At 53.4% G+C, this 27893-nt stretch overlaps 8 protein-coding genes across 8 annotated transcripts; 5 read left to right on the forward strand and 3 right to left on the reverse strand.

The window, feature by feature from the left end:
* Positions 1–229: 229 nt before the first annotated feature.
* Positions 230–1427, reverse strand: GUITHDRAFT_139336 (hypothetical protein; the record flags this gene model as incomplete). Its single annotated transcript, XM_005831989.1, has 3 exons — positions 230–276; positions 308–390; positions 418–1427. The coding sequence occupies 3 exons, from the start codon at positions 1425–1427 to the stop codon at positions 230–232; spliced, it is 1140 nt and encodes a 379-aa protein (XP_005832046.1).
* Positions 1428–1929: 502 nt separating this feature from the next.
* GUITHDRAFT_71667 (hypothetical protein) lies at positions 1930–3661 on the forward strand (the record flags this gene model as incomplete). Its single annotated transcript, XM_005831990.1, has 10 exons — positions 1930–2006; positions 2330–2455; positions 2506–2555; positions 2609–2682; positions 2791–2981; positions 3029–3137; positions 3189–3269; positions 3328–3411; positions 3482–3526; positions 3611–3661. 10 exons carry the CDS (start codon positions 1930–1932, stop codon positions 3659–3661), a joined length of 888 nt encoding a protein of 295 aa, XP_005832047.1.
* Positions 3662–3668: 7 nt separating this feature from the next.
* On the reverse strand, positions 3669–6940 carry GUITHDRAFT_163417 (hypothetical protein). Its single transcript, XM_005831991.1, has 15 exons — positions 6771–6940; positions 5988–6700; positions 5904–5941; positions 5783–5848; positions 5642–5733; positions 5462–5576; positions 5341–5410; positions 5213–5292; positions 4944–5165; positions 4707–4892; positions 4486–4658; positions 4269–4407; positions 4035–4138; positions 3926–3988; positions 3669–3881 (listed from the first exon to the last, which is right to left on the reverse strand). The coding sequence occupies exons 2-15, from the start codon at positions 6676–6678 to the stop codon at positions 3794–3796; spliced, it is 2127 nt and encodes a 708-aa protein (XP_005832048.1). The 5' UTR covers positions 6679–6700; positions 6771–6940; the 3' UTR covers positions 3669–3793.
* Positions 6941–8515: 1575 nt separating this feature from the next.
* GUITHDRAFT_163418 (hypothetical protein) lies at positions 8516–11303 on the forward strand (the record flags this gene model as incomplete). The annotated part of the gene is made up of 19 exons (XM_005831992.1): positions 8516–8569; positions 8968–9018; positions 9076–9118; positions 9166–9243; positions 9291–9341; positions 9393–9605; positions 9660–9812; positions 9859–9942; positions 9995–10032; positions 10142–10181; positions 10214–10277; positions 10328–10377; positions 10436–10512; positions 10611–10689; positions 10739–10786; positions 10828–10886; positions 10938–11052; positions 11105–11145; positions 11204–11303. Exons 1-19 carry the CDS (start codon positions 8529–8531, stop codon positions 11301–11303), a joined length of 1425 nt encoding a protein of 474 aa, XP_005832049.1. The 5' UTR covers positions 8516–8528.
* Positions 11304–13149: 1846 nt separating this feature from the next.
* On the reverse strand, positions 13150–16186 carry GUITHDRAFT_109114 (hypothetical protein; the record flags this gene model as incomplete). The annotated part of the gene is made up of 16 exons (XM_005831993.1): positions 13150–13274; positions 13604–13640; positions 13689–13757; positions 13864–13972; positions 14164–14200; positions 14249–14332; positions 14386–14449; positions 14497–14589; positions 14635–14729; positions 14852–14900; positions 14944–15022; positions 15071–15156; positions 15214–15261; positions 15310–15447; positions 15495–15553; positions 15598–16186. 16 exons carry the CDS (start codon positions 16184–16186, stop codon positions 13150–13152), a joined length of 1761 nt encoding a protein of 586 aa, XP_005832050.1.
* A 395-nt stretch (positions 16187–16581) lies between these two features.
* On the forward strand, positions 16582–17811 carry GUITHDRAFT_109115 (hypothetical protein; the record flags this gene model as incomplete). Its single annotated transcript, XM_005831994.1, has 1 exon — positions 16582–17811. One exon carries the CDS (start codon positions 16582–16584, stop codon positions 17809–17811), a length of 1230 nt encoding a protein of 409 aa, XP_005832051.1.
* A 761-nt stretch (positions 17812–18572) lies between these two features.
* Positions 18573–19244, forward strand: GUITHDRAFT_152839 (hypothetical protein). Its single transcript, XM_005831995.1, has one exon. The coding sequence runs from the start codon at positions 18591–18593 to the stop codon at positions 19161–19163; it is 573 nt and encodes a 190-aa protein (XP_005832052.1). The 5' UTR covers positions 18573–18590; the 3' UTR covers positions 19164–19244.
* A 4137-nt stretch (positions 19245–23381) lies between these two features.
* Positions 23382–26829, forward strand: GUITHDRAFT_139343 (hypothetical protein; the record flags this gene model as incomplete). The annotated part of the gene is made up of 11 exons (XM_005831996.1): positions 23382–24071; positions 24124–24177; positions 24263–24283; positions 24425–24490; positions 24608–24723; positions 24868–25000; positions 25164–25514; positions 25729–26295; positions 26451–26514; positions 26560–26678; positions 26776–26829. The coding sequence occupies 11 exons, from the start codon at positions 23382–23384 to the stop codon at positions 26827–26829; spliced, it is 2235 nt and encodes a 744-aa protein (XP_005832053.1).
* Between the last annotated feature and the right edge of the window lie 1064 nt (positions 26830–27893).

Raw genomic sequence — 27893 nt, forward strand, 5'->3', positions numbered from 1 at the left:
GGAGGCGAAGGAAAAGGTGGGAGGAGGAAGAGGAGGAGGAGGAGGAGGAGGAGGAGGAGGAGGGGGAGGAGGAGATCCAAACCCAGTCATCTATATGTATCTAAGTGTATTGAAACAAACATCTTCCACTCTGCAGGATGTCACGACACGAACTTTTCCGCTGAGACAGGGTAGGCTTCCATCGACCCCTCTTTCTTCTTCTCTCCGCCATCGCTGGAGCTTTTCACGTTCACCTCCTCGGGGATCGCGCTGATGTCCGAGATCGTCTCCAGCTCGCTGTCATACGTGGAGGAGGCTCCTCTCGTACCTCCTCCTCCTCCTCCTCCTTCCTTCGCATCGATCGGAAGGACGGTCAGGCGGCTACCTCGCTTCCTCTGAGAGTTGAGCTTCCTGCACAGAAGTGCGGCCTCGTCGTACCTGCAGACCATCTCCTCGCTGTCCTGCACGAAGATGTCCTTGCCCGTCCTGTAGTCTTTGATCTGACGGAACAGCGCGTACGGGCGAGGGACAGCGTCTTTAGGACACTTGTGCGCGCTCTCGCAGTCGACATACGATCCTATCTCCACCAGCCGCTTGTCCAGGTCCTCCTCCTCCTCCTCCTCCTCGTTCACATCCTTGACTTCCCCACCCTTGGCGATGTAGGAAGTCTGCAGCGATACCATCTGACTGAAAGTGTCCATGAGGTGGCAGACCGCCCTCTCGCCCTCGCTCGTCTTCTCCAGGTACTGCAGCGAGTACGCGACAGATTCCAACGTAGATAAGCAGAACTGGTGAGGCTCCTTCCTAAACTTGTATCCGCTCCTCCCTGCCCGTGCAAACTGCACGCGGGTGACGTCTCCCCTCTCCACGGCCCTTCGGATGCATTCCTCGCGGATCACACGCCCTGCCTGCCGCCATGTTCCATCGACTACAATAAGGGTCCGCTCACTGTCTGAGTCATCCAGCTGTAGAGTCTCGATGTCCACAGCCCCTGGCCCTGGATACAGCAGGAGAGTTTTCTTATCGCTCAGGGCAGCTTCAAGAGCGGGATTCCCGTCTAGGGTGCCATGGATTATGCCTTTCTTGTTTTGGATCGGACATGCTGCAGTATCACTGGCATCGTTGACCTTCTGCAAGAGCGAAGAATCGTCCTGGGAGCTAGAGGAATCGTACGAGAGTGGAGATCCTTCATCGGAGCCGACTTTCCTCCCCCTCCTTCCTCTCGTTGTCGAGGCCTCTTTCGCACCATTCCCTCTCGCTACAACTACCTGCATGTTATCAAGCACGAGCTCCATGAGAGGGACGGTGCCGATGATCTTCTTGTGACATTCGCAGGGATGTTGAACAACGAGAATCTTCGTCTTCAGCATGATCTTCTCTGCGGGAAGCGAGCTGCATACGCAAACGGTCTCCGGCCTCCCGCACCTCTGGCATACTGCCCTGCCCATGGCGCCTTCCGGCACCTCTGACCCCACCCTTTTCCCGTTTTGGAGAGGAACCAACCTGGTAGGGTGATCAACATGCAATTTCAGTCCGGAAATCGAAATTTTGCATAGATTTGATGAAATTGAAGCGCTGAAAAGTTGAAAAATAATTACAATATTTGAGTAGTCAACACTTATTTCAGATGGCCATGAAGAAAGTAGAAGACCCTCATACGGCATTGACCGTTATGACGGTTATCATGGTAGCAATCCTGCCTTTTTTTTTCCTCCCCACGAGCAAAGAGAAGCGACAAACTCTCAAAACTTTAGAGAAAACTTTCCAACTCGAAAAGTTTCCTTCAAACTTTATTAGTCATTTTAGTCAGTAATCAGTAGGAATCAAGTTCACCTCAGTGACTTTCAAGACATTATCAAAAGGCAGCGAAATTGAGTTAATCGACTACTAGTTTACTCTCTGGGCACCTGTATCCTCGAGGATACATCTGTTTCCGAGAGACCGACGAGAATGTCGGTGCGGGTAGCGTCCCATGCAGGATCCTGGTATGCGGGAAGAGGCGACGAGCTGAAGAAGCAGCTGGACAGGTCGGAGCCTCTCGTGTCTATCTCGCTCTTCCATGCTCCTCCCTTGACTCTCGCACTTGTCCTGCGCTGTCCTTGCCTTGAGCAGTCTCGCAACTGTAGTTTGCGCTGCAGTTCCGCCATGGGATCGCGATACTGGAACTTCTTGATAGGATCTCACCGAATTGCTGAGCGATTTATGACATGGATGTCGTTGTGCTCGTGGTCGTCTCTTTGTCCCGCTCTTCTGTCCCTCTTGCTTGTCCATCGCTCTCGTTTGTTCCTTGAGCGAGCATTCCATCGACAGCATCGTGTCGACATGACTTGATCTCACGTGCGATCCACAGATGGCTGCAAGATGTGAAGAAGTCTGATGAGCTGCAGCCTTCCTGCGGCTTGATCGCTCCGCATGCCGGTTACTCCTATTCGGGCCCAACTGCTGCGTACGCTTATCGGTACATGGACCCCTCGAGGTAGGACGGGAGCGACGAGGCCTGCACGCTCTGACCTTGAGCACCAACAGAATTAAGCGAATATTCGTACTCGGACCGTCTCATCACTACTACCTTACTGGTTGCACGCCTGATCCTGTCCTCGTCAGTTTTGACACGCCTGTTGTCCGGCAGGGTGCGCGCTGTCAAAGCACAGCGCTTACGCTACCCCACTCGGGAACCTGGAGATTGACACAGATGTTGTCAAGGTGAGGAGAAGATGTAGGTTGGGGCGAAGGGGGGAGGAGGGCAACGGGAAGGGCAAGAGCTGAAAGATCTGCTTTGTGGAGGTGCTCTGACTTGCCACCTTTGTTCAGGAGCTTCACAGCTCAGGACTCTTCGAGTACATGTCGGAGGAAGTGGACGAAGACGAACACTCGCTGGAGATGCAGATGCCGTACATCTACAAGGTGATGGAACAGGCGTCCAAGAGCTACAAGATTGTTCCTGTCCTGGTTGGGAACCTCTCACCCAAGAAAGAGGACGTGTACGGGTCGCTCTTCTCCCGGTGAGCTCTGAGATCCCTTGCTCGACAAGTCTCACTCGTGTTTGAAGCTACTTGAACGATCCTTCAACCTTCTTCGTGATCTCCTCGGACTTCTGCCACTGGGGCTCTCGGTTTCGATACACTTATTATGACCCTTCCTTCGGAGAAATTTACCAGGTGAACGACACGGAGGTGTGAGTTTTCCTTCGCCGTGATGTGTCAAGGCAGTCAATCGAGGCGCTAGACAGGCAGGGCATGCAGGAGATCGAATCGCTCTCTCCCGAAAACTTCCAGAACTACCAGGCTAAGGTCTGTCAAGCAAGGCACATGGTGGCTCAATCGTGTTTCCTGACTCTTGTCGTGTCAGTTCAACAACACAATCTGCGGAAGGCACCCGATAGCTGTCTTGCTGAATGCTTTGAAAGCCTCCAGCGCTGCTTCTCAGGCCTCCGTCCAGTCTCTGTGCGTGACCTGGTTGCTTCTCAACGCTCTCCTCCTGACTCGGCGCGCGCAGCTACAAGATTCAATTTGTTCGCTACGCTCAGTCTTCCCCTTGTCGCTGTCAGGTGGTCACATTTGTCCCCCTCTTGTCTTCCCTTGTTCTTATCAGCGTCCGTCCTCGTCTCCAACACTCACTGCACGACGTTCAGGCTGATTCCTCCGTCTCTTACGCTTCAGCTGTCGTCAAGACAGCTGGCTGACTACAGGCAGCAGAACATGGCTTTAAGTACAACAATAGAATTGATTTACAACAGAAGGAATCTCCTTTTCCTCATCTCCTCTTTCCTCCTTCACCCATCCATTCACCCTCCTCTCCCCTCCTCACCCACACCCTAGAACCCTGCCAGCTCTCTGTAGATCCTCTCTGTGTCCTGTGCGATTCTGTCCCAGTTGAACCTTTTCTGTGCCTTTTGCCTCCCCCTGCCATGCTCGTCATAACAAGCTCCTCCTCTCCCCCCACCCACCTCAGGCCCATCTGCCTTGCGTTCTCAAAGTTGGAGAAGATCTCGCAGATCCCCCATGAGATGCTGCCGGCCAGTCAGCGGGTCGTCGAGTCGAAGGGCATCGACTTGCCTGTTCGCTGAAGGATGCACGTGATAACCATCCACTCCATGGTCGACAAACTCCCGAGGCCCTCCCGAGCTTGTGGCGACTACAGGCTTCCCCGACGCCCATGCCTGCTTTTGAATGAGCAATCCCTGCACCTCTCCCTCCTCCCTTCCTTCCTCCTCCCGCCTTGATCCTCCTTCTCCACCTGTCCCTCCTTTCCTTGTCCTCCCACTTTCTTGCTCCTTTTCTCTGGCTCACCTCTAAGACGACGATACCAAATGGCTCGTTACGCGATGGGATGCAGACGCAGTCTGTGCTCTTGAAGAGCTCGACGAGCGGCCGGCCTGACATGCTGCCGAGAAAGCGGACGGCATTTGACACACCGAGCTCATTCACTCTGTCAAGGAGGACTGAGTTGAACGAAAAGCGGTAGGAGAGGAGGAGAAGAGTCGAGGGATCCAGTGCGTTCACTCACCTCCTCTCCAGGTCAGCCCGCATGTACCCATCCCCCACGATGGCAAACTTGACATCGGATCTCGTGTTGAGGACGAGAGGAACAGCTTCGACAAGCAAGTCAGGCCCTTTCTGCGTCGCCAGGCGACCAACGAAGAGAACAAGGGGATCCAGGGGCCCGATGTTGTAACGTGCCTGGACATGGGTGTTAGGGGGCAAGCTTCCTACTCCCTCCTTGTGTACCTTGACTGCTCCTGCATCGAACGTCGCTAGGTAAGGAGCGAGATGAATACCATTGTACACCATCCGCATCTTGTCCTCCGACACGCGGAACTGTTGCTTCACCTCATCGCAGAGCACCCCAGACACCGATATCACACGATCTGCCACTTGCACCACCTCTTCCTCTATGCGACGGATACGCTCGGACTGCAAGAGCGTGTTAACAAGCAGGCACAACCTCCTCCCAATTCTCCTCACCTGCCCTCCATAGTTGACGTTGCCGCACCTCCCAAACTCCGTGCTGTGAATGGTGGCAACAGTGTTCCTCCCAATGTTCTTGCACTGCACGACGGCCTTCGCAGCGAGCCAGTCGTGCCCGTGGCAGATGTCGAAGGGAGCTCCTTGGAATTGCTCCGACTCTGTCAGGAACCAAACGAAGGAGTTGCACATGTTGCTGCACTCCGTGATGAAGTCTGGATCCTGCAGTGGAGGTCAGCAAGCACTCGAGAACTGCCTCAGGCACTCACAAGTTGGATCGGAACTCGGTGAATGTGAACGCCGTCGATGATCTCGTAAGGCATCTGGCCATCTCCCGTCCTCGAGTACACTGAGAGTGAGAGTCAATGCCACGTCACACCGTCTGCTCCTCACTCACCGTGTACTTCATGCCCTCTGCGCTCTAAGCCAGCTGCCAGCTCAGTGACATGCGGAGCTACCCCTCCGACCTGATAGGTTATCAATAAACTCAACTCTCTTCCTCCTCTCCTTCGCCTGACCGCAATAGTGTGCAAAGATTCCCAAGTCAAGAGGGCAATGCGGAGAGGTCTTCCACCATCCAGCGCCTTGCTTGCCACCCTTGAGAGTTTCTTTTCTCCCTTTTCTCCCTTTAATCTGAGAGCTCCAGTCAACCGCACCATCGTCTAAGAAATCACATCAAGCTGCATCTTTACCCTCACCTCACGACTTCGTTCGAAGACGCCTCCTCGTCAGCGATCTCTCCCTTCGGGAGACTACTCAACGAGATTTCAACCGAGCTGTTCACTGAATGCTGATCAAGCCGTCAAAAACACTGATCGGGCAGGAAAATCGACATCTACATTCGTCTGGGTGCTTCCTCCCCTCAACCTCAACGTAATCTTCTTGACGAAAACAGCATCGTAACCCTGCCGACAGCATTTGAGCCCACACTCAGGTTCATGCACAAAAAAATCTGCCAACCTCTCTGGAGTAATCCACCCCGTTGATGGTGAACCCTCCTGCAATCACAATCAATGAATCCAGGGGGAGTCCAGCTGTACAAACCCATCTTCCTGAAATCAGTGACGAGCTCAAAATCGTACACAGACAAGAATGCTGCGAGGCCAACAATCCCGTCCTTGTTGATGAGATCCTCCGGCAGCGGATACATCGGTGGAAGCGGGATCGATCCCTTCCTCGGTAGGAATGGAGATTCAATCATCTGGGAAAATTTGATTCCATCGCCTCCGTATGATCCCCGCCATCTCAAGTAGAGCTTGTCCACACTGTTCTTGTTGCTCTGCGTCTCGCCAACGGCCTCGATCCCATCCTTCCCGTACATAGGATTCGCGTCGTGCCGATTGACCGACGTGAGGTCAGGGTTTGAGAACCGAGAGCATCTGTAAACTGGGTCGGAGGCCAGGTTTATCACCACCACTCTCCCGTCCTCTGTGTGGAAGGTGAAGGAAGTCGCCGCCCCCACATCCACCTGCTGCGGGGTGCAAGCAGGATTCAGCACCTTGGAGATCGCTGCGAGGCCAAAACAATGCGTGAATGGCGAAAGGAGGAAGGAGCTCCCCGTGCTGATGTATAGCGAGAACACCAGCAATGTGCACGCAGACTTTGGCGTCCTCCAACTTTGCCTCACACTCATCCGGCGATTTGAATGCTCGTCCTCAGTGCCAGATGGAAACTTTTTCCTCCGCCTGTTTGCACATGAATCAACATTCCTCGACGGGGTCGTTGATAGTTCCATTTCAAGCTTGTCGTGAAAGTACCTGAAACTTTGATTTAGACATTCAATTTTCAGCCAGCTTCCCTGCAAGAGAAGAGAGAGAAAAAACCAACCTTGTGTTGCGAATCAGTACAGTTGATATCTCAGTGTCTACTTTTCTTTTCTCTCATGCTCGCTGGCCGGTGGTGCAAACCCAGTTCACTTGTCGATCCACTGTTGAAACATATCCGATCGACCTCACGACCAAGAAAACAGCAGAATAGGATTGTGTATCTCAATCCAGGAGAAAATGAATCAACCTGCTGATAAGATCCGTCAGACAAGGGTTACATGTAAGCTCTCCAAGGCAGAAAGTTGGCGTTTGACGGACAAGGAGAGGGAAGAATGGTCAGGAAGGGGACGAATGGAGGCGACAAGAAGCGGAGGAGACAAAAGTCAGAGGTACAGGGGAACTGATGCGTTAGCAAGGAACCAAGGGCGAGGAGGAAGAGGATGGGAGCTACGAGGATAACGCTAGGAGTTGAGGATCCAGTGGAGGAGCGGGATGCATGCACAGGCTCCCCGCATCGTCGTGTTTACCCCCACCCCACTACCCCTGAATTTCACACCGCCGTTCCCACCCCAACGTTCTCACCACCCCTGCCCTCGGCACCCGGCCCCCAAACTACCCCTGAGTCATGCACCACAATTCTGTTTACCCTACCCTTCATACTGCAGTCAAATATGCACCCGTTGTTTGTCGGCTGCAGATGCCGTGAAGGGGTCCTATCTCCTGAGATCGGGTATGCCCGGGGGTGGATAGACCATGACCTAGAAGAATCGGAGGGGGTGGTATCAACTGGGGGTCAACACACCCAGAGGATTCGCCTCTTGATTTCAATTTGGTTTCGAGAACCCAGTTTTTCATGGGGGTTTAGAGGGGGTGATGGAGATTGGTAGGTACTCTCACCGGTACTACTCATAGTCAGTTTGAGGGGTCCTTGTTGAATTCTGGATAGTTTCCAGGAAATTCAATATCTGGGGAAAAACAGTTTTAGAGCGCACATATAAAGGGACCCCCGGTCATGACCTCATTTCTCACAGGAAAAACGTGGGGTAGAGGTTGAGGGTGGGTTATCGGGGTCCATTTGTACGCGTTCCCCCATCCGGTAGGATACATTTGTATACAAATCCTCACTTTTAATATTTTATGGAGGTGAATCGTTTTTAATAACTACTTTATAATATTTTGAAAAGGAAAGCCTCTGGTGTTTTGTACCTCAAAGTCATTCCCTTATCTTACTTTAAAAACTTATAAGATATCGTACGAGAAACAGCCCCCAGTATAAAATAGATATAAAATTCGGGCCCGGCCCGGGGGCACTCGAACCGGAACACCACTCGGCAATGACGGTGGCAGCAGAGGCGGGCCCGGATGCACTTTGTTACTGACGAGAAATGGGCACCTGCCGTCCCGCTTCGACCACCCCGGGTGGTTGAAACAGATCTAAAGTATGAGGTGGGGTAGGTGGTCCCAACAACCGGGTCATAAGATTCAAAAGGGTAGGAGGAAGAGGGGGTGATCAAGCGATTGTGGCTTGACGTTGTGGGAGGGGTAGGGTGGAAAGATGAAGTTGAGATGCACCTCACCCGTCCAAGACTTTAGTACCCCACCCATCATCATGTGGGCATGTGAGGGTTAATTAACCCCCTATGTTGTGTAGAGTACCCTTTTAGAACCTTGGGACCCCTACCCACTGTTGACTACCTACCCTTGTAGCTAAAGAGTCATCCCCATACCCCCTCTTTCTCCCACATTTCATCACCACCCCTGTGTTTCCATTGATGGGTACCCCTCATCACCCTACCCATACCAAATCTCCCAAAGCGCCATGCAGGAACTCAACCGGCTTGTGGGCGAGGAGAGGAGAAGGTTGGAGCATGTTTGATGTGTCACCCAAGTTTTTCCTCTCACAGATGCCTCATAATGGTTGCGAGAGCAAGCTCCCCTAGTCGCTGATCTCGAGTCCTTTCTTCCACCTGTCCTCCCCTGCTCGTGTAACCACTGCAAAGTTAGAGTTCTGTTCCTATTCCCTTGCGGCCATTGCGGTTGGTCCAGACCTGCACTTGCCTGCCTGCCCCAGCCCTTGATTGTCTTGTCATGCATCAAGGTCACCTTCTGGCTCATCGTCCCTCCCCTTGATGTTGAAAAATGTTGGTTCACAGCGGCCCCTTGCAACACTTTGACCGCTTTCACAACGTCTCGCCTGATCTTGCCGTCATCAACATCTTTCATTGGTCAATTTGAGGCTCCTCACTCGATGATGCCAGTCAACATCCTGCGGTGCATCCGGAGGCCAGTTTGTTCGAAGGACTCGACAGGTTCGTTGCATCTTGCCCCCCAAGTTTCACAGTCTGAACTGTTGTTTAAAACTCCAGAGTGGGCGAAGCTTACGGGCTTGACCTCGATGATGAGTACAAGGTATGCCGCATCCAAGGGACACTTGTGTGCATGATCGGACCCCCCAGAGCGACTACTCCGACTACTCCAACGGGCAACTGGATGATGATTTCGTTGACTATGACTCCGAAGGAGACGAGACCTTGGTTGTTTCCCGATCACCTTCTCTAGAGAAAGCACTGACCCAGCGCAGGAGAAGTATGGGATGGATGACCGTGACAATGGCATCATGGAGATCTCAGAGGTAGCATGGGGAGAGCCGGCGATTCGAACCGTGTTTGACTTGATGTGTCAGGACGAAATGGAGAAAGAATTGGACGAGCAAGGCTGCGATTGTGAAGGGTTGGACTCATGTCAATTGTGCTCGTCCGTCTTTGCTACAGATGTTCATACACACTCCTCCTCGGAAGACGCATGCAGTCCTTCGAGGAAACCCTTATGGAATCCATGGAATCGGTTCTCAAATCGCCGCCCTTCCACCATTGACGGCAAAGTCATGATGCTGCAGGTCAGCCTGGTTTCTCATGGGTGTTGAGGCTCACATGCTTTCTTCCGCCTTCAGAAGTATGGGCCGCGTTTCGGCCTGGCACGCTGGGGACACATTTTCTCGGGGCATTGGAATGTCAATAAGCGCAAGGGTCAGGCAAGCCATGCATCCTTGGAAGAACTTCCGCCAGGATTTCTCAAGTCGCAGAATCTCTTGCCTTGGAGGAGGTGAGCTCTGTGTCCTCTCGCACCAGTATGCTTACTTCTGTCATGACAGACTCAATCGATGGGCTTGGAGGGCTCGCAGAGTGAGGATGGTGGAGGAGCGACCCCAGAAGAGATACTTCTTCGGGTCCCTTGTATGTCCCTTGTCTTGTCAGACAGCAGCTGCTGAAAACTCTTGTCCACAAGGTCTGGGTCACGCTGTTCTTCGTCGCTCTGTTTTGGAGGTGATCGCCCAATGGTGGACGCTTGCAGCCTAACGGTGAGATGCTAGGCGACTGAGCTTGCACACAATTCTATGGGAGTGGCTGTTTGGATCCCATTTGTCCCATGTAGGGGGAGCCCGCTGTCAGCGATCGAAGATCGTATCTCCATGGTATGCTTGTAGTTTTGCTCCTTTGAACGCAGATTCACATGTTGTTCCCCTCAGGTACTATTGTGGTCCTCAGAATGGCCATGACTTCTCGAGAAGGTTTGTTGCTCATTTCTGACTTCTTCTTACTTGACTCTCCTTGCTCGCAGACCTCTTGACGTGCTTGACACTATATGCGCACAACATGATTTCTGCATCGGTGAGTAATTTCGCGTGCTTCAGATGCGATAGGCAAATGTTGTTCATTTCCGTTGCAGAAAAGTCAGAATATTGGATTGAAGGGCGACGGAGAAAGTCTGTCTGACGAGATAGGAAAGGTGGAAAACACTGAAGGGTTTGCAGGTTGTACCCCATGGGTGAAACGGATGAGGATGATTTCCTACGGTCTGCATACCGATTGCGCACCCTGAGCCGTCTAAACGTTTTCTTCAGGTGTGGGATTCCGATGCGTTCACACACGAATCCCAGCTATGGTTGTAGAATCACAGACTGCGACAGAGAGATGGTCGAGGTGCCCATGTGAACGTTTGATCCTCCCTTTCCTCATCGCTTTCTTGCAGAGCCTGTTGAATACCTTCCAATGTTCTGGTGATCAGTCGCTTCCGAAGGTCCAACTTCACAGGAAACTCGTTCTGCACCGCGCTGATAGATGCGGCAGAGCCCATGGTGCTACGACGAACGCTACGTCGGGAAAGCACACTGTACAGAGTGAGGCACTTTGAAGAGATGTAGCGACGAAACTGACTCCTGTCACATCAGATATCTCTGGACTTGGAAGATAGGGCTGTGGCCGGTCTGCAAAGCTGCAGGGAAGATAGCTACAGCATATCATTCATGGAAGATCAAAACAGCTTGCTCCATCATGAAGCAGCAGGTGACCTTGCCCTCTTGCTGTGAGCCTCGCTCGTTCTGACGGGGCTGAGCAGATTTTGGCTCCTCTGGATGACATAGACAACGCCCCCCCAAGGTGCTCCTTGCTCGCCATCAATCTGTGTGCGTCTTGGCAGCTCTGACCTGCTCTGCAGAGGATGGAGGATGGTCTCATCGCTCTTGACGTTGCTGGGCGGCACTCGGTCTGCCCAGCAGCTTCGCGGAGGTGTTGCATGGAACTGCACGTGCCCATAACTTCCCATCCTTTCGGAACTTCTCCGTGCTTATCAACGTTTTCTGCCATGGGACGGCTCTGAACTTGAATCCCTGGCCTCAGTCCGGGTGGCAACTGACGGGACCGCCGGTCCGCCCAGAGGTTCAGTTGAAGCAAATTCTGCCAGCCAGCCACGTCCGATCGGGCCGATCATTCCACGCAGGGGCCGGGCGGGTGCGAGTGTGACTCGTGAGAGACTCTTGTAAATCACAAGTAAATATCATGTAAATACGCAACCGACAGTGTGGCGGCAGCGAGCCTGCCCCGGGCCATCCGACCCGGCGTACAGCCTGGTGTACTGGGCCGGCCATCCGATGATGATCGCCGAGTTCGCCGCCCGGGCCCAACCGTACGGTCCGGTGACTGAGTGTCCGGTGAGCCTCCCCGCCGCCCGGCCGGCCCCGGGCGGCGGCCTGGCAAGTCACTGAGTCTCACGGCCACCCGGTCCGAGTCAGCCGGACTCCCGGCCGGGCGGCGATGGGCCCGGATAAGCAAGTTTTCGAACTTTTGAGTATATTTTTCAAAATTTCAAATTCTCGTGATCAGCCACCTACGTGGTACACAACCTCCGTGAAGGCGAAATGCGGGCCGTGCAGAAAGGGGCGGACGGGGGAGGAAGGAGGAGGAGAAGGAGGAGGAGGAGGAGGAGGAGGAGGAGTAGGAGGGAGAGAATGACGAAAGTTGATGATGATCATGTAGAGGACTTTGATTATGACGAGACAATCACTTTGCGGTGCTGAGATCGTTTCTCCTGTCAGGATGCCTCCGTTCGACTTGCGGGCAGCCCAGTATCGTATCCTGGGCCCGATCGATGGAAGGGCCGCAGGCGAGTCTGAGCAACATAAGCGTCTCCCTGTGTCGGCTTGTTTGACGAGTGATTCATGGCAGATGGTAACGGATCATCGGATTGCTCCTTGCCGAACAGACAAGTGAGAAAACAATCTTGCGTTGCCTGAGAAGCCCTCCCCTCTCTCGCTGTCTCCTTCCCTGCCCACTGCTTGTCTTCATTCCTCTCTTCTTTCTGTCAACGATCGCTCCTGAGTCGCATGTAAAAGGCTCCGCCAAGCATGAAATTTCCTCATCCTCTCGGCAGCCATCCTTTCATTGCGTCCAGGAGCCAGAACACTGTTGACCTGTCGTTGAGCAAGCAGCAGTCAGGTAGAAGACAAGCAAGTGGGTGTGAGTTCTGCTCTGACCGACATCTTTGCAGCTCAAAGTCACAGAGGAAGCGCCTCATCTGGTCCTTCTCCTCACTCCGACGCGAGCAGGTTCGCGCTCCAGCTCATGGTCGTAACTCTGATCGTCGCATGCGGCAGATACGGGCAGGTAACTCTTGGGCCATCTACCTACAGCTTCACGAGCAGGCAGCGAATGTCTTACTACAACCCCCCGCAGAGCATCCTTGCGTGTATCCGCAGGTTCGATCTGCCTCGAGGGCAGGGGGGAGGAGACGAGAGGAAGGGAAGGAGAGAAGGAGGAGGAAGGAGGGTGAAGGCGGGGGGGATGGTGGGGTGAAGGAGGAAGTGAAAAGAGGGCAAGGGCTCAGGGAAGGGTATGATACATTTTCACAGCGATGAGGGAGCATGGAACTTTGCTTGGCTGACGGCTGGACTGTCAGTGGTCGGCGTTATTTTGTATTATTTTAGCTTGGGGTGGGTGCGATAATCGTGGAATCGAGGAATGAAGTATTTTTTTGATGAAGATAGAAGCTAGGGTTCCTGTTTCACCCTTCAAGTTGTCTCTCCTTCCCCTCGTCTTCTCTCTCTTTCCCCTCGTCTCTCCTTCCCCTTGTCTTCCCTCTCCTTCTGAGCCCATAAGGACATGTCCTTATAGGTTCAATCCGCTCTTGATAGCCATGCGATGCTCGGCCTTGTTGTTGGAGCTCAGCAGCCTCTTCTTCATGTAGGACTTGAGCCAGGAGTTGATGCGAAGCTTGTAGGTCACGAGAACCTCTGCATGCTAAAGTTACCATCCTCCTCCTGCTCCACCTCTTGGTCCTCTTTCTCTCATCATCATCATCATCATCATCATCATCATCATCATCATCATCATCATCATCATCATCATCATCATCATCATCATCATCATCATCATCATCAATATCACCACCCTCATCTTCATCGCTGCTGCTGCTGCCGCCACCACCACCACCACCACCATCGTTATCAACAAACAACTCGGTCGCATTTATCATCATCATCATCATCATCATAACTTCAATCGTCATCAACACCACCACCACGATCTTTGACGTAACGTCATCCTCTTCAACTTCGTTCACCTTTCCCGTTCGCATCTTTATTGTCCATCACAGATACCTGCCAACATGAGTGACCACCGAGGGGCGCGTGCCAGCAGAGCACTACATCTGCTGCTGTCAAGTTGTTGTTGTTCGGGATGAACGCGTTCGCTCCCATCTCGCAGAGGCGTTTGACCTGCCCTCAGAATCAGGAAGTGGAAATCTACTCTTGAATCTTTTCTCCTCCTCTCTCCTCTCCTCCTCTCCTCCTCTCCTCCTGTTCTCCTCGTCCTTCTTCTCACCATTTCAAATTTCCCAGCCGCTGCTGCTGCATGTAGCGGCGTGTTTCCCTCTAAGTTCTTGGCGTCCAGTTTCATCTTACCCTGGCTCAGCAGAACCTCGACGCATTTCCTGCACTTGAGTTGGTAGAAGCCAGCAGCGGGAAGCGAAGTGAGGTGAGCAGGGACGCATGGGGAAAGTCCGTTCGACCGTCATGCAGATGGAGAGGCATACGAGCGCAGGGGAGGGAGCGGAGGTTGAGGACAGGGGAGAAGGGAGGAGGAGGAAAAGAACAGCAGAGAAGGGACTGGAGGTGAGCTCACGGATGTCCCAGCCTGGCAGCGAGATGCAGCAGTGGACCTGGAAGAGTGAAATGACACCATGAGCGCCAGCGGCAGTCCACCTGACCTTCACGGTTGCTCGCTTTGAATCCTGCCTGGCAGAGGGTCGCAAGAGAAAGGTGGCAGTCCCTCTGGACGGCGAAGCGGAGGGCTGAGGATGTTAAGATCAGTTGTGACTTGATTGACGGCACACGAGGAATGGACCTGAATCAGCATATCCCCCAGTCTGTCTGAAGTTATTGGTTTTCTCACACAATTTTATCATGTTCTTCGAGCCTCCAATCAGCAGAGAAATTCAGAGGAAACGAAGCAGACCTTGAGCGGAATCTTCTCCTGCTTTTCCACGGTGTAGAGGAGGTACTCGTTCATCTGCAAGCTCTGCCCCGGGGTGAGCGAAGGGAATTGCTTCTGCGAAATGTCAAGAGCAGATCGTATGCACGTGGATTTTCAGACCGATATGTTTTGAATTCGCAGATTGCGACGCTCGATATCCTTGATGCTCGCCAGACCGCAGGCATCAAACCAAGGTGATATGTATTGTCGTCCACCTGACAAAGCTCTGATGGGGAGGAGGAGTAGGAGGAGGAGGAGGAGGAGGAGGAGAAGGGGGAGGAGGTGGCGGTGGCGGTGGAGGATGGAAGAGAGTAGGAGAAGGAGGCACTTAGATAACCTTTGGTGCAAACGATGCTGTCGCACAGGCAAGCGACCGCTGTGAAGTTCTTTTTGACCTTCAGAAAAACGAGGATCAATCAACGAAATCACATTGTGACGATGATAATATCCCAACCTTTCGAACTTGAGAAGGAGAAAATCCAAGATCAACCAGGAGAGTTTTGCACTTCTGTGATGTCAAAGGGGACGCTGGACGACATCCTCTTCAATCGTTCACCGACACAACAAGTTTGACATACCGAGCTCCAATACACTGCCATTGCTCGTCTCATACCTCCTGTAAACCTTCATTGGTGGAGGTGCCTTCATGTGAGGTTATGTCAGCTTTACAGGATATTGGCTCCGTCATGATAGACAAACCGATCTCGACCTTCGGAAGTAAACCCTGTTGGTGGACTTCAACTTGCTCTGAGGACCACAATCAGCTAGTTCAGCACAGGTACAGCCATGGATTACCGATCCAAAGTATCCCGCTTCTGTCGGAAGTTTAGTCTTGTCTCCTGCATGTTTCTTGAATGTCTTGGCCATCTTGCGGGAGAGTGAAACATTGAGGATGGGCGTCGCTTGATCCTCTGCCAACACAAGAACGTCGTACTGTCCACATCGTCATGGTACCAACAAGTCGCGTCAAAGTCACGAACCATGTCCTCATCGTCTCCTCCACTGGACATATCTGCCTTCCATGACTTATCAGGTTGATCTGCTGAGAGTTCAGACATGCTCTAGAGGCAAGCAGATGCGTACTGGGTTGACTTGTCGTTTTCGTGGAACCAGTCGCAGCATTCGTGGACGCCATTTGTTGCTCGTTGAATCTCTTCTGTTTCCTCTCCTGCATCTTCATCATCTTGAGGATCTTCATCCTTCTCTTCAGCCCTTTCTGCCTCCTCGCCAGCTTCTTGCGAAGCTTCTCCTCCCTCTTCATTATGATCATCTGATTGGCGGGGTGGAGTGAAGAGCGCCGGTCGATCCCTTCATACTCCTGCTGCAACGTCGGGTGCTCGAGCGGATCATCATTGAGCCACCGCATCACTTGCCAGTCCTTCTCCATCTTGGTCGGGACCTTCCTCCCCTCGCCATTGTCAACTTGGAAGTCAGAGCGATCGGTCAGCGGCTTGATGCGTTTCTCCATGGCCGATGGGAACATCTTCCCCTTGAACTTCTTCCCTCCGCCGCGCAAGTTCAGGCGCACCATGGTCATGCGCAGTCTTGTCATTGTCGATACGGCGAGTTCCGAGTTGAACCCTGCTGCTTCCTCCATGGTGGAGGAGAACAGGGACAGACACACAAGCGCAAGTGCCACGTGCCCTGCCCCCCCGAAGTTCCAGAACCCCATGGTGAGCACCGTCTGACTCGACGAGCTAGAGGATGCATGCCATGGTGGAGTGGATGCTTCGGTCTCCCCTGAGTACGCTAAGAGGTGAAGTCAAGGATGGCCTTATGGAGGAGAAGAATTGCTCAGAAGCATACTCGCTTTCAACTCCTCTCTCCTCTCTCCTCTCGAGCAGTCCGCCCTCTCCCGCTCTCTCCCTGTCCTGCTCTTTCACCATGTCATCCTGCTCCCTCATCCTCTCGGTCTCCTCCCAGTTATCAGCTGTTCATCCCTCCACCGCGGTCATGCCCGCCTGCATGCCCGCACCGGACTGCGCACCGGACGCATCGCCCGGTTACGAGGGGGGATGCGGTAAACAGCGCCCCTCATCCCCTCTCTGCAAGCGGCTGTTCGCGCTCATGGTTCGCGCTATGGCGGAAAGCATGGATCAAGAGGAGGCAGCAGCGCCGCGAGCGATGCAGCCCTCGCCGCAAGATCCACTCATCTGCCATGCTCCAACCATGCCGGCAGCTCGCAGGCGAATCACCATAGCCGTCTCTTCACTCCTAGCATGCGCGCTCGTTGCCTGCCTTTTGATCTCCCGGCAAGCCAAAACGTCCCTCCTATCCGTGATCTTTCCGGGGAGCATCCTAGCGCGCGTACAACTCAGAGACTTGACGGCGATCAGGAACGCAGGCAGCGATGCCCATAACACTGTAGAGTGGGGGAGAGACTCTGCCATGAGAAAGGCAGCAGAGACGGACGTCGGAGTCCCAGGGTGGGAGCCAGGCCCCGACTACTACTCTACAAGGCGGTGGGACAACATGGACGTCATGCCTTCGCACAAGTCACGATTCTTCGAACCGTACACTGGCAAGACAGGCTGCCCATCGTGTGACAACTCTGCATACTCCGGTCCTTACGTGATCTCAGTCTCAGATCGGTGTGACCACACCGCGGCGGTTTCTAACATCAAGATGCTGTTGAAGCCTCAGGACCACCTCGAGAAGATCCCCAACATCGCAGCCTCAAAGTACGAGGACTACACCTGGATCGAAAACCAGCTAGAGCTCACGACGCTGCTGTACTCTAAGGTCATCTACGTGGTCCCACCTTGCTTCTTTCCCACCATTTCCCGCCATGGATTGAACATCCTGGATCGATCAATATACACCAGAGGCAACAATATTCTGTTGCTCGGAGGATACAGCGGAGCCGATTTCCTCTCGAGGTTCCTTGCTGGCGATGATGGATATGGCTATGTCAGAACTGGAAACATAGACGAGTACTCCACGGAGAAGAGCAGGATGGACGTTGTGTGGAGTGAAGGACCGTTCTACATGCAGAACGATGCTACTACGACAGAGTTCTTCTATGGTCCGCGCTTGTTGGAAGGGTTGGGCGATGCAGGTTGTGCGTGCGGCACTGTGGCGATTCCTGCCAGTGAGTTGCCGGAAAACACAGTCTTCTACTATATGGATCAGAACGACAATGCTGTGATCTTTGAGATCCCGGCAGGACAAGGTCGTATCCTATTCATTGGATATGACTACGGTGCGATCGTTCCTCATTGGTCTGACATCTTGCTTCTTGCTGAAAGAGAACTTGAGCTGCCGGAGCGCAGCGTCTCTGTAGTCACAGACTCATGATGAACTCATGCCGTTACTATCCGATCTTTTAACTTTGCCGTATCTTCTCCATCAGTAAACATGAAAGTCATGCCAGCCTGTGACTATGATCGGACGGCGCGGCCGGCGGCCGGCGCCGGGCGGCACTGCCGCAGTCACCCGCCGGCGCAGCCTCCCGGGCTGGCGCCAGCACTGCTGGCACGTTCCGACGCCAGGCACTGCAAGCCGGCGGCGACCCGTGACGGAATACAAGTTCAAGGGTTAGACTTGTACTAGTCCAAAGTCACGCAGATATCACATCGACCTTAGTTGTAACCAGAATTGAGGAGCACATGAGAGATAGACTGTATGCTAGGATGTGAAACCCAAGCATCCAGACATGAGAGGACCTTACTGCGGCAAGACGGCTCAGCTAGGACTTGAAGCCCCCTCTTCGTCCCACACTGCACGTGGCTCTACGGCACGGAGCTCTGACCTGCATGCTCTACGCAGACTACCTTGCTATAGTGGACAACGTAAGGAGGGTGTCCGGCGAAATAGGATGACTGCTATAGGTATCGGCCATCATGTGGGAGGGGCTGGGGTTTCATAGAAGAGGAAGATGGGCATGCGAAGTGAGTGCGGCCGGCCCCGGGGCCCCGCCGCCTGGTGCCCGCCAGGGTGCCGCTGTGCCCGGGCCGGCCCGGCCGCCGGGCCCGGCCAGCCCGGCCCGCCGGCCGCGGCCTGCCCGCCGGCCGGCTGGGCGTACTGTTTCACCATCATTCGTGGTACTCTTCCCATTCGTTCAGGTGGCCGCCGCCATGGTTGCTGTGAATAGCCCATGGCTCACCCTGCTCGTCCTGCCAGCGATGATGAGAGGCTTCACTGAAGCGACAGCGCCTGCACTTGTGTCTCGAACAAGCGCAGCTGTGCCATCTGCACATTTCTCGTCCTCTCCTATGAAGAACTTTGCAACCTCAATGCATCTCAGGGGAGGAGGGGAGCGGTACAGCCTCGGGCTGCGCGACTCAATAATGATCGCGCATTCATTCACTGGGAAGGAATTCGGTCCCGCACAGAACATGCATGGGGCGACGTATACTGTGGACGTGGAATTTCATGTGGAGAGCCTTGCTCCACGGTTGAATTGGGTTTTGGACATTGGGGAGGGAATGACGATGTTAAAGAAAGTTCTTGGGGAATACAACTTCAAAAATCTCAACGAGCTCTTTCCCGGAGAAAACACTACAACAGAATTCATGTGCAAGAAAATATTTGAGGGTCTTTGCGTGGAGTTGAAGGGCAAGTTCAAGGGGTCCATAACCGTGAAGTTGTGGGAGAGTCACAGTGCATGGGCTTCTTACACCAACGACATTGGTGCTGATGGCTGTTAACAATCACATTTCCCTTCTGCCACTCTCTATTTCCTGTTGACCTAGAAACCAATATTGTCAACCTGCAATAAACAATCACAACCAAGCACACCAAACGATCGCAATGTGTCCAAAGAAGTCCGTACCCCCACGGCTTGATATATGCAGTCTATAATGCAAAGGGTAGGATGTCGATTTTGATTTTATCAAAAAGGCTAAAACCTTGTCAAGAAGGAAAGACTGAGGTCTGACTTGTTGTTGGATCACTCAAAAAATCACACATCACACATGAGGTAAGATGTGACTTGTATTCATTATTCAATGAATAAGGATATAGTCTACCCCGTGTTGAGAAATACCTCAGGGGTCAGCGATGACTCAAGTAAGAAGAATCTGAAATTACAAAGGCATTTATTTCATTCTTTGAATATCTTATTCTGTCAAAGTTAAGACTTCTCGTACATGATATCAAATTACATCATAATTGTTGTATCTCGCCAAAGACATTGATAAACTCGCTTTTGCCAAGAATCAATTCAATGCTCCTTCTCAAGCTTGCAAGCTGCTTTTGCTTAGTGGAGCAAACTTCCGGACGCTTGAGAGGGGTCAAAGAAGCTTGGAAATGAGCAGTGATTGTGTTGATTTCAACCTTATTTGTCATGAGTACGACAACAGACAAAAGATTGTCTAATACGTGTCCGATTGATCTTTTCAAAAATGGCTGCGCACTGTACTCCAAGGAAATCTGTAGGGCTTGACGAGAGCTTCTTGATATGAGATGAACAGTAAAAGATCTCTCCCTGGGTGACTGCGTTGAGAGGAAGGTACGGAAACAAGTTGGTCAAGCGCAAATGCAGTAAGAAGGAATGATAAGAACCAAGTGCCGAGAGACGTGGTGGGTGAGGACAGGGGAGCCAGACTGATGTAGATAAAGGGAACTTCGGAAGGACGTTAGAGGAAAAGAAAAAGCCCGATGGTCAGCACGCTGACTCGGTTCCATACTGCGTTCGATTCCGTACCCCTACCCGTATCTCCAGCATGAAAATGTGGGGCACATATACCCCTCAGCCTTGCCGTTCCAGTGTTTTGTGACTCCAGAAGTACAGAAGAGTCCTTATGAGAAGGGTTGGGGTACATACCCCTACCCCGAATTAATTGTCCATCACATGGGCAAATTGGGGTATGTGATGAGACCGTCAAACCACAATGGGGTTGCCCTGTTTAAATCGTGTTTTAATTGTGGCTGACAAAAAAAAACGGTGTCACTAGCTCTTTCTGTTTAAATTGACCCTCACCTACACATCCTTCCTCGTGCTCTGCCTCGTGCTCTCAACCCTCGCCCCTCTCTCACCCCCTCGCTGTGCCGGCGATCGGCAGATCTCTGCTGGCCCCTCAGTCAACGTTGCCCTCTCATCTGTTTCGGTCGTGTTGTCAAGCGTAGACTCGATCTAGAATCAAGATGCAGAGCGGAGGGGAAGTTTCGGTTCTTCAGCCCATCACTACTGAGCTGCAAGGAGAGCAGAAGCCTCGCGAGCCCCCAACAGTCTCGTCTGTGAAGCAGAAGCAGCTTGCGAGCCTCAAGAGAAGCATTGAGCTGATTGTGAGCCGTAGCCATTTTGTCGATGCACTTGGCGAGATCCAGAGGCTATGATGGAAAACTCGTCGAAGGGATGTATGAAAGAGTTGGGAGGTGTTGTGATAAGTAAATAAAGAGATAATATAATTCTTATCATGAAGTGTAGTGAGACAACAAGACAAAGCGATGATTCCATGATATCGTTGTCTATTTGTGCTATCAGATTCGAATCAAGATGTTCTCCTGGTCCCCTGCTCTGAGAGATGTAGAATATCACGATAAAACTTTGGAGTTCCATGATTTCCCCATTCTTACAGCTTGATAATAATTGGGGCCGGGACATTTTGTATTATTTGTGTCAAGATCCGATTTAAACGAGAGCTACCACTGTTATGAAATAAAACTTTACAAACTTCAATCCAAACTCTACAGGGTACTGATGCAGCTTTCTTATCAAGCCCAAACTTAGGCAAAACACCTTTGCCAAAACTGCCGATTCCGTGAGACTCGGGGGTCTGGAGCCTCACAAGCCCGACATCACTTAACTCGCTGCCATTTAATCCCAAACTTGTCATCATCGGAATGTTTCAGACTTTCCGACTCGACATGGGCATATAGAGGGACTTCAATGGCGCGAGAAACTAGAAGAATGGCTGTTGAGTTTGCCAAAAATACCCTAAATATGAGTCAGCTTTGCTATGGGATCCGACAATGATGACTCGCCCGGCCGTTTGGCCAGTGCGACAGTCACTGAGTGTCAAGCCTTGAAGGTCAAGCCTCCTCGACTCTCCTGATTGTCCTCGTACTGATTTTAACTTAACTTTGAGTAAAGTACTCGATGGCGGGGGCCGGCTCTCCGTGCACTGGCGCATCAAGCGGCCCTTAAAGGTACCGTACCGTCCGAGTCACCGTTGCTCAGCCTGGCAGTGTACGGTGACGGAGCACAAGTTTGTTAGACTCAGCGTCAGGGGCTTGTACTCAGATCAGTGCCAAAGTCACGCCGCAGATATCACATTCGAGTCGACCTTAGTTGTAACTTGAAGACAGTTCTTGCTCAAGACCGAGTTTAATGCACTGCCCGCACACGACCCTGACCAGAATTGCCAGCCTGCCAGGCTGAGAGCCTCCGAGCCGGCCATACTATGAGAGATCATAGTAGACTGTATGCCAGGATCATTGATGTAAAATCCATGCACTATCTGGCAAGGTCCCGGGCCGATCGCCGCGGCCCGGCGGCCCGGCCGGCCCGCCGCCGGCGGTGGCCCCCCCCCCGGGCCCTCACCGTGCGATCCCCCGCCGTCGGATCGGGAGGCTGGCCGCCAGTAATGCCGTATCACTGCCGTTAAGTTTGGAGGACAGCAGTTGGCGGGAACTGAGTTAGTTGGGTTCAAGTTTGCCACGGTTCTCACCCGAGTCTCGCCGCCCGGCCGTTTGCGGCCCACTGGGGCGGCCAGTGCCACGGTGCGAGTCAAGCCTCCTCGACTCCAGTCCGACTCCTGATAATCCGGGCCCCCGATTGTCCTCTCCGCTGATTTTTCACCATTAACTTTGAGTAACAGTAAAGATGCCGCAGTGCCATCCGGGATGGGCCCGGCGGTCCGGGCCCGGGCCCGGCCGGGCGGTCGGCGGCGTGATGCAGTGCGTCCGACTCTCAGAAGCCTTGAGTCTGCCAGCTGGTCTGTGACACGCTTGCCTCAGAGTTCATGATAGCATCAGTGACAAGACAGCAAAATCAACCTACCCCCACTGATGACCACATAGGGACGTAGACGGGTAGGTGGGTAGTCGTAGATTGTGGGGGTGCAAGTATGACATCGAGGGGGTCCGGATGGAACAGACTGGATTGGAACCAGGCGAGCAGCTCACAAGGGGGTACTTGACGACTTTCCATATGGAAAAATCAGGGTAGGGGTAGTGCAACTTGCTCAGTAGAGGGGTCAGGGGTCAAGTAAAAAATTCCAGGGTAGGGTGGCGGATTCATCGGGATGAAAATGTTGGGAACAAACTTTGTCAAATCAAGGGAGTTGCAGGCGAGATAGAAAGACTGTTTGTCAATCATGAAGATTTTTTACCATGTCTGATCCATAGATGATGATGAGAACAATGAGATGTTGGTCAAACATTTGGGAAAGAGAAATGTAGTCTCGCAGCTTGCAACAAATCGTGAAGAGGACTTTAGAACTATGCAGTTTCGCAAGAATTTGGTGACGAATCTTCGCATCATTGCAGTCGAGAGAGAAATCACACATTTGGAATTCTCAGAAATGAGTCTGAAAAGGATCTCCACGTCAAGGAATTTTCGAATGAATATTACGAAGAGGACAAACTTGATTGATAAAATGCAACAGCCTCAGAAAGCACTGAGGTAGAAAGGTAGCATGATAGACCTTCTTTTGCACTGTAGCATCAAATTCAGGCTAGAAATATGATGATCAACCAATCCATGGTCTCAAAGTGAGACATTTAGAAGAATGTTTTGCAAAGGGAACGTTAACAGCTCGACTGAAAGAAGTTTTCTGACACCTCACATAGGAAACAGGTTGAAGTTCAACAGGTGAAAGAACCATGTTGCAACCTTGAAAAGACTCCAATTGCCTGAAATCCCCTGGTCATCCGTTTACCACACGTTGGAAGAGGCGAGAAAAGAAAACTTCCCGGAGAAGATGAAAAGTCCCAGTCGCGCCGTGCATGGCAACCACGACCTTGACAGCGACAAGGATGACAAGAGCAGCGCACGCAAGCTGCTGAAATCCAAGGTTCTAGAGGTCCCCCATCAGGTGCGCAAGAAGTACGGCTTCATCATCCTGTGGGCAGCAGTTGGCCTGGACCTCGTCATCTCTGTGCTGGGGTACCCGGTGATAGGGCAGGCAGTCAGTGCGCTCTTCGTCATCGTGTACCTAGCGGACCACATCAGCATTCGGCGGGCCCTGTGCTCCTTCTGGTTCGCCGTGATCGATGTGTTCTTCCGAGAGATCTCGGTCGGCGGCGACTCGAAGCTTCTCCACCTCAAGGACGGGAGGGCGGTGATCTTTGTTTGCGCTCCCCACGTGAACCAGTTCATCGACCCGATCGTCGTGATGAAGACGGTGGCGGAGACGACAGGACGGCACGTCAGCTGGATGGTTGCTGACATCTCGTACAAGCGCAAGGTCATCGGGTTCTTCGCCAAAGTCCTCAGGGGCATCCCAGTGGCCCGGCCGGCGGACTACGAGACAGCGGGAGCAGGCTTCATCACTGCGGAAAGGAGCGCAGTGAGGGGTCATGGAGGGACGCGGTTCACGCAGCAGCTAGAGAAGGGGTCGGTGATCATCGTGAAGAAGGATGGGGTGAAGGCTTCGGGGAAGGTCGGGAGGGTGAGGATTGTGTTGGGAATGTCGAAGGATTGCTGATGTCATGACTTGGCAGGTGATCGACGATGAAAACCTTGTTCTCACAGCTCCACTCTCTTACAAGATCGAAGTAGTTTGCTTCTCCTTACGTCCCTCTCTCTTGACCGACCTTCCTCTCCACCATCCCCTCCCCCCCTTGCGCTCGCGTGCGGCAGTGCATGACGAGTCTGGTACAGGTGAGGAAGGAGGCGCACGAACATTCTTACATGCACGCTCTTTCCCCTCAGTGGACCATCGCCATCGTTTGCTTCCTGACCGTCTCTCTCATCTATGTGACGCTCCTTGTCTCCTCCTCCAACCTTCTCATAGTCCTGCAGCTCGTCTCCGCCATGGGCTACAGTTTCCCCAACTGGTGGCCTGCCGTGTGGATGGTCTGCTTGCAGGTACAAGGAGGAGAGGAGGAGAGGAGGAGGAGGGCCGGGGGGGGGGGGGTGGAGGAGGGGGGGGAGGGGAATTAAGGAATGAGGGAGTGAGAGGATCTTGATGCGACCTGGGTTCAGATCGCATGCTTGGTTACTCATCTTTTGTACGCGTGGATTCGAGATGGTGTGATGCACTCGGCCATGGTTGGAGAATACTTCAGAGATTACCACAAAGCCGTCCACCTTTCAAAACCGTAAGCAGAGGATGAGGAGGAGAATGAGGACTGGAAGGTCGGGGGGAAGAAGCGAGGGACGAGGACGGGGGACCTGCGGGGGGAGTTTGGGGCTGGAAGGAATATGGAGGAGGGAGATCTCTTGGATTCTGACTCCTGCAGCAGAGACGACACCAAAGGAGAGGAGCAGGCAGGTTTACTGGAGAAGGAGGGTGAAGTCACGAGGGAGTTGAACATCTCTGACCCGACTGCCTTCACTTTCCTTCCCTACGTCGACCAATCGGAAATGTTCAACCAGGTAAAACCACAGCCTGCTCCCTCCCCTTCCTCCCCTCCCTCCCCGACTCCCTCTCCTGCGTCCTCCTCTGCCTCTGTTCTTCACTTCCAGACGTTTATCCTCCGCTACCCCTCTCTGCCGACTATCGTCATCCCCTCCCAGCGCAAGTAAGTCCTATGACCAGGTACACGAGCACCTGCAGAAAGGAGGGACGATCGGGATCTTTCCGGAGGGAGGGACGCACGACGGGACCAACCTGCTGCCCCTCAAGTGGGGAGTCTCCACCATGGTGCTCGGGGCGCTGGCCAAGTACGAGGGGAAGCAACCGTTAAAGATCTCTATCATCCCCGTCGGGCTGAACTACTTCGCCCCTCACAAGTTCAGGAGCACGGTGAGCGTTGACTTCGGCGACGCCATCGAAATCAGCGAGACGCTGGTGGAGAAGTACAAGAACGGGAGCAAGGAGGACAAGCAGGAGGCGAACAGGGAGGTTATGGAGCTCGTCATGCTCGGTGTTCGCTCCTGCACCCTCTTGGTGAGTTTGGGAGGGAGTGAGGGAGGGAGGGAGGGAGGGAGGGAGGGAGGAGGAGGAGGAGGCAAGAGGAGTGCGGGGAGAAGGGGGGCGAAGTAGAAGGAAAGAGCATACTGCATCACACGGAAGGGGAGGAAAGTGAGGGGGATAGGGAGGAAGGAGTCATGCCATGGATGGGTACACCGGGGAGGAGGACTGGCTGACTGCATCGGTGCAGGCAAAGGACGTGGAGACGCTGCATCTCTTCCGCACGCTGAGGAGGATCTACGTGCCGCAGGGCACGCGGCTGTCCGTGGCGGACAACGTGGCGCTCACGCAAGGGTTCGCCGTCGGGTTTGACCGGGTCAAGAACGACCCGCGGGTGGAGGCCCTTATGCGGGGGGCGTCGGAGTACAGAAAGATGCTGCTGGAGTACCGGGTGAGGGACCACCAGGTTCAGAGGTTCCAGGGGAGGCTCTTCTCCCCCCAGCAGGCCCGCGTCCTCCGCTGGACGATTCTCATGCGCGTCCTCACGCTCGTCTCCCTCGCGCTGCCCATCTTCCCCTGGATCCTGTCGCTCGCTCCCTGCGGGCTCATCGGGCGGGTGGTATCGGACATCCAGGCAAGAAAGGTGAAGAAGATGAGCGTCATCGGGACGTGGAAGGTGCTCATGGCCAGCGCGTTCGTCCCCCTCATCCACGTCATCTACACGGCATGCTGCTGGTCGAGCTTCGGGCGCGTCGCGGGGCTCCTGTGGTTCTTCTTCGCTCCACTTGCCTTCGTCTTCATGATTTTCGCGTCCGAGGTTGAACATGCGAGGAGGAGGAAGAGGAGGAGATGGAAGGACGTTGACATGGTGGTGGGAAAGGAAAGGAGGGAGGCCAGGAGGAAGAGGAGAGTTGTGAAGTGATGTGGCATGACGCAGACGAAGCCGAAGATGTGCTGAAATGGTTGAGATAGGATGAAATCAGGATCTTCCAGTCTCTCAACGCCCTCCTGCTCATCTTCAGGAACAAGGACATCGGTAACCCCGAGCTTGACCTCTCCTCTCTCTCCTGACAGGTCGCAGGCAACGAGTTGTACCACAGGAGGACGCAGCTGAGGAAGGAGCTGCTCGCCCTCCAGCAGGAGCAGCGGTGGTTGTCCGGCATCGACAGCAGCCTCAAGCAGACTCTAGAGCGGCGACAGGTTTCTCCTGCTCGTCCTCGTCCGCCTCTTCCCCCCTCCTACTTGCCTTCAGCATGATGTGCTGCTCGCCGCTTTACACTGACTCTTCCACTCATAGTCCGCATCCAACGACTTCTTCACTATCGACGACAAGAAGGAGGAGGATGCCTAGGGCTGCTCCTACTCCAGCACAGCTGCCGAAGAGTTTGCGCCGGCGAAGATACTTCCTATCCTGTACTGCTGGACGCTCATGATGAGGGAGGGTTCCTGCAGTGCTGTGAGGAGAAGGAGAAGAGGAGGGAAGAGGGGTGGGGGGGAGGAGAGAGGAAGGCAGAGAGGAGGGGAGGGGAAGGGGGAAGTGGGGAGCGGAGCAGGGAGGAGGAGGAGAACCTTTGCGGGGGAGTTGGATGGATGTCCTAGCTGTCCGAATCGATTCATACCCCACCTGATGTACGTGCATGAGTAAAGAGATTTATAGTACCAGAAGTTTTTCGGAGGAGGTTGAGAAGCAAACAGACCAGTGCGAGGACAAGAAAAGATAGAAGGAAATCGGGGGGACAGGACGAGGAGGAGGATCGAGAGGAGGAGGATAATGAGGAGGAAAAGGAACAGCAGCAACAGCGGCAGGAGGAGGAGGAGGAGGAGGAGGACGAAGAGGAGGAGGATCAGAAGGATGAAGAGCAGCAGCAGCAGGAGGAGCAGCAGCAAGGCTAGATCACAGGGCGTTCTTATCCCCTTTGACTTACGATGCAACCGATCCATTGCTATAGAGAATTAGCACATGCTCATCGCCGCAACTGCCGCGTCACTCAGAACCGTTTCCCCACTCCTTCCTTCCACTCCTTCCCCTCCCGTCCTCCATGCCCCTCCTCACTCCCCCATCCCTCTAGCCCCTCCCCTTCCTCTCCGTTACCCTCCTGATATTTTCATTTGTTTCCCAGAAACTCCGAACTCACCAGATTTTCTTGACACCGATTTCGATCACCCGTTTCTTCACATCGTCCCACTCCTTCTTTCTGCGACATTGTCAGGCCTAATCCTCCTCCTCCTCCTCCTCCTCCTCCTCCTCCTCCTCCTCCTCCTCTGCTTACCCCTGGACTCCCTTGACTGTTTTCGGACCTGAATGTATACCATGAGATGCTTGAGAAACGCAGAAGGAAGCAGTAGGAGTGAGGAGTGAGGAGTGAGGAGTGAGAAGTGAGGAGTGAGGAGGGAGGAGGGAGGAGGGAGGAGGGA

Source organism: Guillardia theta (genome assembly GCF_000315625.1).
Source record: "Guillardia theta CCMP2712 unplaced genomic scaffold GUITHscaffold_37, whole genome shotgun sequence".
NCBI classification, from domain to species: Eukaryota; class Cryptophyceae; order Pyrenomonadales; family Geminigeraceae; genus Guillardia; species Guillardia theta.